General features: G+C 41.9%; 1 protein-coding gene across 3 annotated transcripts in view; it reads left to right on the forward strand.

Annotated features, from left to right (window-relative positions):
- The window catches only part of AXDND1 (axonemal dynein light chain domain containing 1), a 62,435-nt gene that overhangs the window by 27,237 nt on the left and 20,198 nt on the right, over positions 1-15,000 (forward strand). For all 3 annotated transcript variants that reach the window (XM_087726852.1, XM_087726853.1, XM_087726855.1), the window contains exons 13-18: positions 2,199-2,300; positions 4,900-5,066; positions 6,858-6,936; positions 10,160-10,394; positions 11,797-12,013; positions 14,619-14,712. In XM_087726852.1, the coding sequence (XP_087582978.1) occupies positions 2,199-2,300; positions 4,900-5,066; positions 6,858-6,936; positions 10,160-10,394; positions 11,797-12,013; positions 14,619-14,712 (894 nt within the window). The remainder of the gene's footprint in view (positions 1-2,198; positions 2,301-4,899; positions 5,067-6,857; positions 6,937-10,159; positions 10,395-11,796; positions 12,014-14,618; positions 14,713-15,000) is intronic.

Raw genomic sequence — 15,000 nt, forward strand, 5'->3', positions numbered from 1 at the left:
TCCAACTTCTCTCTATGCAAAGAAATCGACTCCAGATTACTGAACATGGTGATTTAAGACTCCTGCTAAGTGACTTAAAACCAGACATTGGGAAACTGGTATCCCTTCATCAAGCCCATCCATCACATTAAGAATTTCCTGAACAGTGAAGTAGTTACTACATTTTACTGAGTTTACTAAGTTACTAGTTACTAAGGTTCTTGATAAATGACTATCAGACTTTGAAAACCTGGTGTCACTGGATCATGTTCAATTAACATTAACTAAAAGGGTTTTTAAATTGGATTTTGAATAAATGTGCAATTAATTGTTACAGTTTTGAATTTTACTGTTGCTATCTTCCTTCCGTCGTGCAAACCGCCCAGTCATATGACCTCCCCCAGCCACACCCATCAAGCCACGCCCATGGAACCGGTAGTAAAAAAAATTGAACCCCACCACTGGGCGGGGGGCACTGAGGCGTGACCTGTCAAAACCGCGCTCGACTAAACCGCGCCCAATTAAACCGCGTCGCTGACTTCATCAACAGGGCGACAACAGCCAGCGCGGAGAAAGAAGGGCGCTTTAAATAGCGCTTTGAAAGCAAGTCGATTCAACTTAAGGGTTAGGTTTAGGGTTAGCTTTAGGGTTAGCTTTAGGGTTAGGTTAAGGGTTAGGGTTAGGGTTAGGGTTAGGTTAAGGGTTAGGGTTAGGTTTAGGGTTAGGTTAAGGGTTAGGGTTAGGTTTAGGGTTAGGTTAAGGGTTAGGATTAGGTTTAGGGTTAGGTTAAGGGTTAGGTTTAGGGTTAGGTTTAGGATTAGGTTTAGGGGGGTTAGGTTTAGGATTAGGGGTTAATTTTAGGTTTAGCGTTTACAGCATGCTTCTGTCTCCGCGCTGTTGTCGCCCTATTGATGACGTCAGCGACGCGGTTTAGTCGAGTGCGGTTTTGTGGTGGAACTGCACTGAGGATCAGTTTGTAGCACCCAGGGAGCGGTGGACTGAAAAAGTTTGGGAACTACTGAGCTTAATGATTAGTACAATGATTGGTTTATTATATAGAAAAGTGTTAATCTTGTGTATTTCAGCCTGAAATACTGACATAAACATATCAAAGAGAAAGTCAAAACCTGGTCTAGACAAAAACTGTACCAGTCCAAAAATGTGTTGAAATTATATGATTTGAATAAAATAATGTCTCACTAATAGCAAGTATTTCATTATAGTCACTGCACCCAAACGTAATGCAGACAGCTACTGAATCCCAAGGTGCTTTTCCTGCCTGTCATCATTCCTAACAGCAAGCTTGAGTCCTGCAGATAGAAGAGAGAACAGAAATAATTTAGTTAATTCTGTTAATCTATGATAATTGAGAAAGGACCACTGCTATTTCACTAAATTGCTGCCTTCTGCATACTTGCTTGGAAAGTCCCCTTTGAACTGATTAAAAAAAACGTGCTGTTGACAATGGGGGTATAATATCCTCTTCATCTATATTTATTTTCTCCTTCCAAGCTCTTTGATAGTCTTACAATATGTATTTTCAGAAGAGTGGAGGAGAGGTAAGGGAAGAAGAAAGAGGTAAGGAGAGATGGGTGGAAGGGAGAGAAAGAAAAGGAGAGGAGGGAGGAAGGGAGAAAAAGAGAAGGAGAGAGGGTAGGAAGGGGAAGAGAGAGGGTAAGAATAGGGGAGAGGTAAGGGAAGAAAGAAGGGGAAGGAGAGGAGGAAGGAAGGAAGTAGAGAAGGAAGGGAGAAAGAAAAGAAAAGAAAGAGAAAATAAGGTGGTGTATAACAGACGCGTGGGATGGTAAACAATCCAATCAAAGCTGTACTCTATAATCTCTTAAATGGAATAACAAGAGTATAAGATTGGCAAAGAAAAAGAATAACCATGTGAATGTATACCTAGAATTGTATGTAAGAGAATAAATGATTGTAAGAATATAAAGCACATTATAGATAAACAATATTTGGTTATAAACAGCTAAGTATAAATAAATATAGAATTATACATAAAAATGGATAACGAATAAAGAGACCATGAATGTAAGATAGAAAGGTATAGAAAGGGAAAACACTAACTGCAAAGAAACCGATACGGAACTGCTGTATGATATATGATGGAACTTCTTGTTCCTATGTTGTCTTAAGTTCATGTGTTTGTTCTTGTGGATGTGCTTATGTGTGTAAAATAAAAACTAAAAAAAAATATGTATTTTCAGGTAGTTGAGAAGAACAAGCTGATACTTGCTCGGAGAATGTATGACAGTGAAAAGACTTGGATCAAAGGGATGAAGCACTTCATAATGCTATTGGCATCACAGGTACAATTACTTGAGGATGTATTATCCATTGATGGGGGAGATTGCGGCGTTGTCGCCACACTGGTGGGCTGCTCATGTGTCCTTGCCTAATCAAAAGGAAAACACCAGACGAAATTCCTCGGGATGAGCAAAAGCTTCGAATGATCATCAAAGGGCTCTTTTATTAGAAAAAGTTAGTTACAGCGTCATCAAAAAGGAGCGTATCAAAAGGCATATATAATCACACATGGCACAAGTAAACTAATGAAAAGTTCACAGCATTCTACAAATAAACCAATAGAAAATCACATCATGGCAAAGGGTGGGCAAAGGGGGAACAGAAAGTTACAAGCTGCATGGCATTGGGAGGGGGAGAGGGGGAATAGAAAGTTACAGCACAGCATAGGGGGGAGAAAGGGCATGTGTGGGAGTAGCTGGCTCACATAGTTCTTGTTACATGAGGCTGCATAGTGAGTTATGACCGTTAGGCCAGAAAGATGTTTCTGGTGCGATGTTTTTGCATCCCTGTGTATGTGTGTTTCAGGCAGCAGAAACTGCCCTGCACACAAACACCCGGAATGAATTCCAACAGGAGATGATGTAACTTAGGATGAACGAGATATAATTAAGCTGCATGAATAAAATCTTTCTGTTTGTTATCTTTCTTGTTCTACACAGTTTCCTGATTACAGCAGCATACAAATCTGAATAAATAAATAAGGTTTACACCAACATTCATATTGGCTTTTGCATGCAGGATGAGGGTTTTTTTTTGACAGCTTCATATGTGATACAAAAAATACTACACAAATAAAACAGAGTTTTGAAACTATTATCATGATTTGAATATTTTTTTTTGCATCAGATGAATTTTGTATATGATATTTTTTATCTGTAAAGAAAGTTTTCCTTTAGTAACAAATGATTTTTTCCATACATTTAAGATTGTTTTCGACCTCACTCTTCACTTTTAGTGAAATCCATTCTGCCCTCTGTTAGTCAGGAAGTTCCCAGTTTATTTACTATAAAATGCCATCTGATGAGGTCAAGGTAGTGAACCAATGGTACCAACTTTAAGAATTTCCTCCGAATTCCATCTTCTAGCCAGTGCAAACTGGCAACTACCCGGAGGAGGGCCTTCTCGGTGGCTGCTCCGTCCCTTTGGAACGAACTCCCCGTGGAGATTCGGACCCTCACCACCCTCCAATCCTTCCGCGCTGCTGTAAAGATCTGGCTGTCCCGGCTGGCCTGGGGTTAAGATTATAGCCCCACTCGAATTGTGTGATTGTTGCGTTTTTCTTTTTTAATATGCTGTATTGTTTATTGTTTGTTGTTTCCCCCTCCCTTTTGAATTGTGAGCCGCCCTGAGTCCCCCTAGGGAAAAGGGGGCGGCATACAAATAAAGGCAAAAGTAAAAAAAAAAAAAGTAAAAAAAGTAAAAAGAGGTGATATTGTTTGTGCTTATACTCCCCAATCTATATAGCTTATTGTACTAGAATAAAATAGTAAATATAGTCAGCACCTTTCAGTAGTACAGTATTATGATGAAAATTCAAATATTAGAAAGAGAAAAGCAACTTGCACATTTGTGTCTGATACTCAAAAATTATTAAATTTGATGAATTTGCATCAAATTATCTGCATTGTAAGGCAATCGAGATACATCCCTTCTAGCATATCAGAGTATATAAATGAATCAAATATTATTTAAGTGTGAAATAATGAATATCCGTAAGTCTGATATGCTTTTGTGACTTGCATATGTCTAGTATCTAATATCTGTAGACTATAAAGTGTTTCAATTGCTAGGTAGCACAATTAATATTGCTTCTTAAAACTCTCATTTTATTTTGCTCAAGCAGCCTTTTTCTTGAATATGTCACCTCTCATATATTGCCTAGATAAATTAGAGAATAAAATGGCAAAATTGTTAGAAACGGAAGACTGGTGATAATGCTTACTATTGTTTGTCCATATTTGAACTATTATTGTGTTTTCCCAAAAATAAGACAGGGTCTTATTTTCTTTTGACCCCCCGAAATAAACACTTGGCCTTATTTTCAGGGAGGGCTTATTATTTTTGAGATACAGGAGATGGCGAGCATGGTCACCTCATTGCTGCTACTCTTTTGCAATATTTTCATGGAGCTCTTATTTTCAGGGAAACGGTATTATCGAAACATCTGTCTAATTTACCCCAAGATCACAGTGGGATGAACTGTGAGGTTATGAAGACTTTGAAGTTTCTTTGGAGTTGAGTGACACCAAATCAAATACAAATACAATAGCAGAGTTGGAAGGGACCTTGGAGGTCTTCTAGTCCAACCCCCTGCCTAGGCAGGAAATCCTATCCTGTTTCAGACAAAGGGCTATCCAACATCTTCTTAAAGACTTCCAGTGTTGGGGCATTCACAACTTCTGGAGGCAACTTCTGTTCCACTGATTAATTGTTCTAATTGTAAAAATCAAATCAAATCAATAATACATAACTAAGTAATCTGTTCACAATGTAGATGTAAATCATAAAGAATGGCTTTTTAATGATTGCTTTGATATTTATGCCTTAATAATATGATTTACTCATAAGATTCTTTGTCTTCTTTTCTTCCAACCCACTTAGGATTCTACTGATCTTTCTAATCTACAGCATTGGACCCAAGAATTCCGGGAGCTTATGAGAGAAACGGAAGTACAAATACAGCAAGTTGAAGAGATTACAAGAGAAAGGGCAAGGAGTATTCAGAACGGTTTGAAGGGTTGGCTCCATTACTTCCAAAATCAGGTTCTGTGAGTTCGATAAATGTTCCTTTCTTTCTTTTCTTTATGGCTTCACAATTATAATTCCAATCTTTAAGAAGGGAAAGTGAAACGAGATATTAGCCTGCCAACATCATCAGCAAACCTTATGCTAAGAACATCTGTAATAAACTTGGCTGGATCAGGGAAATCTGGTGGTGGAAGAGCAGATTAGCTTTAAAGAAAGTAGAGACAAGTGCAGTAGACCAAACATCAATGATTGGTCTATTGCACTTGTTAAAAAAATAATAATAATTTCAACCAACAGGGTAGTATCATTTTATGCTGCCTCCGTAGATCTTTAGGCAACTTTTGACTCTGCATCCAAGGCCAAATTATGGGAGAAGCAGAAAGTCCTATCAGTTCACTGTAGGCTTCACTTTTGGTGCCCTGCATACCAGTGGTGGGTTTCAAATTTTTTTTCGAACCTACTCTGTGGGTGTGGCCTCCTTTGTGGGAGTGGCTTGCCGGCCATGTGACCTGGTGGGAGTGGCTTGCCGGCCATGTGTTTCTCTCTTTCTCTCTCTCTCTCTTTCCTTCCTTTTGTCTCTGTCCCTTTTTCCTTTTTTTCTTTCATCTCTCTCTCACTTTTTCTTTCTTTTTTCTTTTTTTATTCCTTTCTTTCTCTTTCTCTTTCTCTTTCTCTTTCTCTTTCTCTTTCTCTTTCTCTTTCTCTTTCTCTTTCTCTTTCTCTTTCTCTTTCTCTGTGTGAGTGTGTGTGTGTGTGTGTGTGTGTGGTGGGTTTCAAAAATTTTTGGAACCTCTTCTGTAGGTGTGGCCTGCTTTCCAGGTCCACTGGTGGAACCTCTTCTAACCGGTTCGGTAGATTTGACGAACCGGTTCTACCGAATAGGTGCGAACTGGTAGGAACCCACCTCTGCTTCATACCCACTCTTAAAGACAGGTGCACTACGCAAGGATTTCTCTCAAAGTCATTTAAAACTCAAAAGGAGGTAAAACAGAGATTTATTTCCTCCCTCTTCTTTTCAGTTTTTATATCAATGACATGTTGAGATATCTAAACAATCCAAATTTCACACACACACACACACACACACACACACACACACACACACACACACACACACACACACACAGACACCCTTGAACTAGAGGAGGCTGTAAATAACAAGGATTGGTTGCAAAGTTACATCATTATAACTGAATGGCCACTAAATGAGGCAGTGGCTAAATGAGGACTTTGTAGTTAAACAAACCATGGTTCAGTTAACTACTGGGAAGTAAGTAAGGTAAACACAATGCAGACTGTATGGTATGCATAAAGGTTTAAATCTGGGAGACCGCCTCTTGCCACATACTTCCCAACGGCCGATAAGAACTCACAGACTGGGCCCTCTCCGGGTGCCGTCGACCAGACAATGCCGGCTGGCGGCTCCTCGGAGGAGGGCCTTCTTTGTAGCTGCTCTGGCCCTGTGGAACGACCTGCCCGTAGAGATCCAGACCCTCCCGACTCTCTCGGCCTTCCGAAAAGCCACTAAAACCTGGCTATTCCGGCAGGCCTGGGGCTGTTGACTTCAGGAATGAGGTCCAGCCCCACCCAGATTGAGTGTATGGTGCATTGTTTTTAAATGGTTTCTTTTTAAATTGTTCTTTATTTTAACTTCTTATATTAACTTTTTCTGTAAGCCGCCCGGAGTCCTACGGGATTGGGCAGCATATAAATCTATTAAAAGTTAAAGTTAAAAGTTAAAGTTAAATGCATATTGGAGTGATTTGTATTTTTGTTTACACATTTCCAACTTTCTATTCTTGCTTTCCCAGTGGAAAAGGAACTTATAAGTTTGAAAAGGGAGCGACTTTGTTAGAACAAATCCTTGTGGATCTCAAGGTTTGGGAAAAGGTAAGGGCCTTCTTGTTTCATGTATTTATTTCTGGTTTCCCCTTAAGCAGGACTGCAATAACCAGAATACCATTTATTTAAACTGTCCCCGTTAATTTCTTACGGCGCCAGGGGGCCTTCCCCAATGAGCTGCAGTGAGCCTGAGTAGTGGGGACAATCTCGGGGATTCAACTCAGAAACAAGTTATTGTATTTTCATTGGTCAGGTTTCATAGCCCTTCCACCTTTCTTTCCCTCTCCACTCCTGAGGTTGTTTTATTTTAGGTATCAACAAGGAAAGGCTGCGTATTAATGAGGATTAGATATCTAGCAAATATTGGGTGCTACCCAGGGGTGGGTTTCTCCAGGTTCGCACCGGTACACCAGAACCGGTTCATGAAATTTAGCGTACCTTTTGGAACCTGTTCAGGAAGGAAGGAAGGAAGGAAGGTGGAGAGATACACACAGGAAAGGAAAGAAGGAAGGAAGGAATGGAGGGAGAGGGAGAGAAAAGTGAGAGAGACAAAGATAGATAGAGAAAGAAAAAAGAAAGAAAAAGGAAGTGGGAGAGAGAGAAAAAAGAAAGAGGTGGACAAAAGGAAGGAAAGAAGGAAGGAAAAAAGTGTGTGTGTGTGTGTGTGTGTGTGTGTGTGAAAGAGAGAGAGAGAGAGAGAGAGAGAGAGAGAGAGAGAGAGAGAGAGAAAGAAAGAAAGAAAGAAAAAGAAAGAAAACTTATGACCACAATTGAGCCCAAAATTTTGATTGTTTCACCTCATTTTCCAAGTTGGCCACACCCACCTGGTCAGGTTCCACCACAAAACCACGCCTGACTAAACCATGTCGCTGACGTCATCAACAGGGTGACAACAGCGTGGAGACAGAAGCACGCTGTAAACCCTAAACCTAAAATTAACCCCTAAACCTAAACCTAACCCCCCCTAAACCTAATCCTAAACCTAAATCTAAACCTAACCCTAAACCTAACCCTTAACCTAACCCTTACCTTAAGTTGAATCGGCTTGCTTTCAAAGCGCTATTTAAAGCACCATTCTTTCTCCGCGCTGGCTGTTGTCGCCCTGTTGATGACGTCAGCAACGCGGTTTAATTGGGCGCGGTTTAGTCGAGCGCGGTTTTTATGGGTCACGCCCAGTCACACGCCACCGAGCCACTCCCACAAAACAAGCCACACCTACAGAATAGGTTCTAAAAAAATTGAAACCCACCCCTGGTCCTACCTATAACAAAAGAGGAAAACAAGTGTCTAACAAGTATCAAACTCAAGGCCCGCGTGCCGGATTCGGCCCTGGAAACAGCAAAAGCCCACGGTGCCTCTGCTAGCAAAAATGGAGCTCGGGAGGGCCACATGCGGCCCGCCTGAGTTCCATTTTTGCTGGCAGAGGGTTGCAGGAGGCCGTTGCAGCCAAAAACAGAACTCAGGACCCCGTTTTCGCTGGCAGAGTCCTCGGGCCACCATAGGCACCCCTGACACGAGTGACATCTAGTTGGCCAGGCCCACCTTGGCCACCCAGAGGTGAAACACAGCCCTGATGCGGCCCTCCATGAAATTGAGTTTGACACCCCCTGGTCTAATTGGAATAAGACCAGACCGTTTTTGATCTCACAATTTGCAATAGTAAGTAGGAAAAGTAAGCTTGTCTAAGCAGCTTCTCTTCCAGCTGTCAGTTTAAAAATGCAGTTCAATCACAGGACAACAATAGAGTTAAAAACGTACCATATGATAGCTAATACTTGCTCCTAAGATTATCAGTTTAGGGAAGGAGAAAGCTGTAGTAAAGCAGCCGTAAAGTGAGATTTGGACATTAAGTGTGAAACCTACTGGATCAGGCTGGACAACCTCTTAGGACCCCTTTACGTCTATATTAAAAGTCACATAGACAAGAGTTGGAACTTGCAATAGAATAACAGGGACAGTTAAAAGTTACTTAAAGGAAGTGTCCCCATTCACTAACCACAGGATGTTCTAGCCAACATCCCTATGTCACAACTTGTGTTAAAAGTCCAAACCACAAAGTTCAATTAAAGTTCGTTAATAACACGTAAGCCATACCTGAAACAAAAGGAGAAGTAAGACCCTCATCTCCTTATAAAGTTTTCTCCCCAAGGTAACCACTAAGAAATGTGTTAAGTATTTCCGTGTTGCAATGCTTTTGGGAATGTATAAGAACGCGTGCTTCGATAATGAAGGTTGTTCAGAACTTGCAATGCTAAGCCATGGGCTGGCTTTCTGAACCTGGGTACTTGAGAGACCGCCTGCTGCCAATCACCTCCACTAGACCGATTAGATCCCACAGATTAGGCCTCCTCCGAATTCCATCCGCCGGCCAGTGCCGACTGGCGACTACCCGGAGGAGGGCCTTCTCTGTGGCTGCTCCGACCCTCTGGAACGAACTCCCCGTGGAGATTCGAACCCTCACCACCCTCCAGGCCTTCTGCAAAGCCGTTAAAACCTGGCTGTTCCGACAGGCCTGGGGCTAAAGAGCCCTGTCTCGAATGGTATGACTGTTGTGTGTTTTCAAATTATGTATTGTTATGTTTCGTCTTTTATTTTTTGTCTGTACCCCCCCTTCCCTGATTTGAATTGTGAGCCGCCCTGAGTCCCCTTCGGGGGAAAATGGCGGCATATAAATATAATAAAGTCAAATCAAATCAAATCAAATCAAACCTGGCTGCCAAATAAACTTTTCCTGTATCCTGAGAAGTCTAACACCTGTCATTTTCTGCAACAGGAGTGGTTTTTTTTAATAGGAAATCTTTCAGGTAACAAATATACTTGGGTACTTGAGAGACCGCCTTCTGCCGATTACCTCCCTTCGACCGATTAGATCGCACAGATTGGGCCTCCTCCGGATTCCATCTGCCAGTCAATGTCGACTGGCGACTACACGGAGGAGAGCCTTTTCTGTTGCAGCTCCGACCCTGTGGAACGATCTCCCCGTTGAGATTCGTACCCTCACCACCCTCCAGGCCTTCCGCACGGCCCTTAAGACCTGGCTCTCCCAGCAGGCCTGGGGATAAGTTCTTAAATTACCCGCCCGAGTGTTGACTGTTGAATGCAAGTTGTGTTTTATTATTTTATTTTGTTCACTCACTGTTTGTTTTTTATTATTGCACCCCCTTCCCTGTGATTGTAAGCCGCCCTGAGTCCCCTCAGGGAGAAGGGCGGCCTATAAATCTTAATAAAATGAAAAAAAAAATATGAAATGAAATATTGCTTTTCCTTTCAGATGTTAAATGATGAATTGTCCCAGTATGGGGGGGACGTGCTTCTGTTGAGACAAGAGCCTCTCAAGACGGCTACCAAACTGCAGAAGCAGTGGGTTGACCTGGGAATAGCTTTGCATGGCCGTCACAAAGATCTCTACGGAAGGAGGCCAGTTGAGTTGAAAATGCTGGAAGAAATCAATAAAGAATGCAGTCGTCTCAATGAACAGTATTTTACAAGAGTTAATGGGGAAAATGGTAAGAAATGGTCAGTATTTTTTAAAAGACTTTTTTTGGAGATCAACATGTTGCACAGATGAGATTAGATTAGATTGTTTATTTGTATGCCGCCCTTTTCCCTGGGGGGACTCAGGGCGGCTCACAATCCAAAGGAAGGGGGGGGGAAACAGACTTTTACATATAAGACAGTACATGATTAAAACGCAACATTCATACCATTCGGGCGGGTTACAATCTTTAGCCCCAGGCCTGACGGGATAGCCAGATTCTAAGGGCTGTGCGGAAGGTCTGGAGGGTGGTGAGGGTACGAAGCTCCACGGGGAGATCGTTCCATTGGGTCGGGGCTACCACCGAGAAGGCTCTCCTCCGCCTGGTGGCCAGTCGGCATTGGCCAGCGGATGGAACTCGGAGGAGGCCTAAACGATGAGATCTAATGGGTCGTGTGGAGGTGATCGGCAGTAGGCGGTCTCTCAAGTACCCAGATCCCCTACCATGAAGGGCTTTATAGGTGGCAAGTAGCACCTTGAAGCGTATCCGGAGATCGACAGGTAGCCAGCGCAGCTCGCGGAGGATAGGTGTTACGTGGGTGAAGCGAGGTGCACCCACAATGAGGATTTATTTAAAATTAAATCTAAAGACATATATACAGCATAGCTGACATGCAAAATCTTTTGAGTAAAGCAGATCTAAAGCCATATAAGTAAATAAAAAAATATTTGTGGCAATAGATGTTGGCAGATGTTTATGGAAAACAAAGGTTGGATTGTTAGTTCACATCAGTGGTGGGATTCAGCCAGTTCGCGCCTATTCAGGAGAACCGGTTGGTAACTTTCTAAGCAGTTCGGACAATCTGTTGTTGGAAGAATTTTTTTGTTTTTTTCCCACTTTACAGGGTTAATCCTGTAAGGAAGGCAGGAAGGAAACATTCTGGTGTTGTTTCTAGCCTCATCTTTATTGCCCTGCTTACAGAAACTGCCTCTCCAGTTAACCTTTATTACCATTGTAACAACTAAGGCAAAGTGCCCATCGACCTGAGTGACATTAACTTGGCCATGCCCACATGATCACATGACCACCGAGCCCCGTCTACCCAGCTGGTCATTAGGGCAGAGAACTGGTTGGTAAATTATTTGAATCCCACCACTGGTTCACATCCACTTCTTGTTTGAAAAATATCCTCCAAGAAAAGCTAATTATTGATAAGCGTGTGCTGTTTCATGCCTTTTTATGACATTGGCTTGTTCTCTCCAAAAGAACATAACTAACTATAAAACTAAAAAATTTAAAAATATGATAAAACATATGAATCTGGCTGTTATGAGAGACAAAATATATTTAATCCAGGTTTTTTTGGGAGGTAATTTCCTCTATCCTGTTCCATTTCTTTATAGAGATAGAGATATAATTTCTTTTTCTCCAGGATCTGCCAAAATTGTAATAACTTTAGTGAACAGTTTGGAAGAGTGGACTTTCAAGTTGTTATCCAATAAGCAGAAGAAGGGATTGTATGAATCTGACTGGGCAAATTTTTTCCAAGCTGTTTCGGATTGGCTGGTCCAATTGGAAGATCTGCTGAAAATTACTGGCACCTCTGAGTCTTTACAAGAACGAAAGCTTAAGACATTTGCACCTGCCCTGTAAGCTGCTATCATTTTCAGAGTTCTTTGTTTTTCTTCTCTTAGAGCATTCTTGTAACTGGTTGAATGTATTATTTTGATGAATAACCCCATGCAATTTATATTTTGAAATACATTTTATATGTTGTTTCTATGAATTTTATGCACTATGTTGTATTTTCCTACCCTGTTTTCCCCCAAAATAAGACTTCTTTGCATAATAAGCCCAAGCGTGTTTTTGAGCACATGCACTAAAATAAGCCCTCCCCGACAATATTGCAACACAACACCTCCTGCACCTCAAAAATAATAAGACTTCCCAAAAAACAAGGCCACGTGCTTATTTTGGGGATCCAAAGAAAATAAGACCCTGTCTTATTTTCGAGGAAACACGGTATGACACACAAAATAAATAAAAACTTCATGCTTCGATTATTGCAATATGTTCTTTGTCAGGCAACTCTTGAAAATGTTCCAGAAATTGCAGCTGAAGTGCAATGGAAATATAAGCAATAAGCAGCAAATGCTGTTTCTCATGCTATGACACCTGTTGTGGCCCAGCAGGAGCCGTTGGAGCTGCCACCAGACTCCGACAGCAAGGGGCCCTATGAGTCAACTGGCAACCACGCGGAGGAGAGCCTTTTCAGTAGTAGCTCCGACCCTTTGGAACGATCTCCCCGTGGAGATTCGTACCCTCACCACCCTCCAGACCTTCCGCACAGCCCTCAAGATCTGGCTATCCCGTCAGGCCTGGGGTTAAAGATTGTAATTTGTCCCCACCCGAATGATGAATGTTGTTTCTATTTTTAATTACCCGTATTTATCGGCGTATAACACGCACCGGCGTATAACACGCATTCCCCATTTTAACACAAAAATTTGAGTAAAAATTTTTTTCATTAAAAATAAATGACTTGGAAGCTCGGAACTTAATGTTGGATTAAAATTTATAACATTAGAACATGAATTATAACATTAACTCCTCTTAAAAGGCAAATATGAAATGAAAAAACACCTCTTTGAGCAAAAAAACTTAATCAGAATCACTGCTTTTTGGAAAACCAAAAAGTTTTCGGAGGGTCCTGAGGAGCAGCCTTTAAAACAGCAGCGCGGGCGGCTGCGGACTCACAGCTGATTGGGAGAATGCCGGCGCGTACACTTGGGACCAGAGAGCAGGCGGGCGGGAAGGTAAGCACCCGCAATGATGGAGAAAAAATACAGGCAGCGGGCGGCTCTCTGGCCGCTGCGAGCCGCTGCTGCTAGGATGGGGTTAAATCAGGCAGCGGGCGGCTCTCCAGCCGCCGCTTGTTCAATGATGGGGTTAAAGCGAACAGCAGGTGGCTGGAGAGCTGCCGCCACTGCTGCAAGGTAGGGGTTATATCAGGCAGGGTAGCTGGAGAGCCGCCGACGCTGCCATGAAATGGATGCTGCACTTCTATGAGTATCATGGGCGCCGGTGAATCAGCTGGAGCAGGCAGTTTGGGACCCGGCGTATAACACGCAGTATCGGCGTATAACACGCAGGCAGGGTTTAAGCTTGCAATTTTAGTTTTAAAACTGCGTGTTATACGCCGATAAATACGGTATGTACTGTTTTATATGTCACTGTCTGTATTCCCTTCCCCATAAGTTGTAAGCCGCCCTGAGTCCCCTCAGGGAAAAGGGCGGCCTATAAATAAACTTACAATTACAATTACAAAAAAAAAAAAGTTTATTCATTTGAAGACAGCAAAGTTCATATTCTGGACAGAGAGGACCACTGGTTTGAAAAGGGTTTAAAGAGGCCTTCTATATTAAATCTGAACAGCCCTCTCTTAACAGAAGGGGAGTGATACAACACTTCCTATCTCCTGTTTACAATGCAGTCCTTTCAGCAGTCCACACCAATTTAGTGTGGCTCTGGTGACTGAGGATACAGATCAGAGGTGGGTTCCTACCAGTTCACACCTATTCGGTAGAACCGGTTCATCAAATCTACCGAACCGGTTAGAAGAAGAGGTTCCACCAGTGGACCCGTAAAGCAGGCCACACCTACAGAAGAGGTTCCAAATTTTTTTGAAACCCACCACTGATACAGATAAACATCCAAGTGCCCTCAATCACTCTCAGAGATCTAATGACCAACCCCCATAGTGCTAACAACCAGATGACTGCAAAGAATATAAATCCTTCAATTCCCCACCATTCAGTCATAACCGAAGAAGCTTCTTGAATGAGAAGCAAAATGTTTTCAAAGGGGAAAAAAACCCAAGAAATTCCAGTTGCGTTTTGGAAAAAGCACCTTTGGGACAAGAATAATTATAATAGGCATATCAGCAGGGCAATTTTTTGTGAGATCAACAGTTGGTAAAGAAGTAATTCAGATAAATTGGCATAGGTAGCAAGAAAAAGATCATTGTCTAGCTCTCTCTCCTTTTCCATCCTTCTGTTCTCAAAATGGGATATTACATGTACTTGTTCTTTAGAGATTATAACATCATCTTAAAGCATGGGTGGTATTTTCTGCTTGGCACAGAATTGTGGGAGAGGTGTTTAGCCCATTTTGAATTTTAAAGGTAGGACTTTGGACTAAAAAGTGAGGGCTGATCTGAGGTCTTAATTTGGTATCTCGCTTGCTTCCATTCAGGGTGATACCTGAAGATGCGTTCAAGAAGATTCAGAATTGGCTCCTGTCAACTGCTAACAGTTCTGAAAGAGAAAATAATCAACTTTCTCGGGAGGTACGCATGTACACCTGACATAAATCAGGTGAAATATTTGAAAAATGCCTATTCTTGGTGGGCCCAAGGGCACAAATCCCTATATAGACTGTGAATATGTATTAGGATTACACGCCTAATTTAGTTAAAAAGGCAATGAGCAGTCTCTTGAGAACTGGCAGTTCTGCTATGTCTTTATATTGAGAGAAAAATACTACTAAAGAACCATGAGATATTTTCAATACTCAGTGGAAAATAATTACTCAGTCTTTGAAGAGTCGTGATAGGAAGAGTAGATAGTCATACGTG

This window comes from Thamnophis sirtalis, unplaced genomic scaffold (genome assembly GCF_051295495.1).
Source record: "Thamnophis sirtalis isolate CommonGarterSnake01/CBP01778 unplaced genomic scaffold, rThaSir2_p1.2 scaffold_12, whole genome shotgun sequence".
Lineage (NCBI taxonomy): Eukaryota > Metazoa > Chordata > Lepidosauria > Squamata > Natricidae > Thamnophis > Thamnophis sirtalis.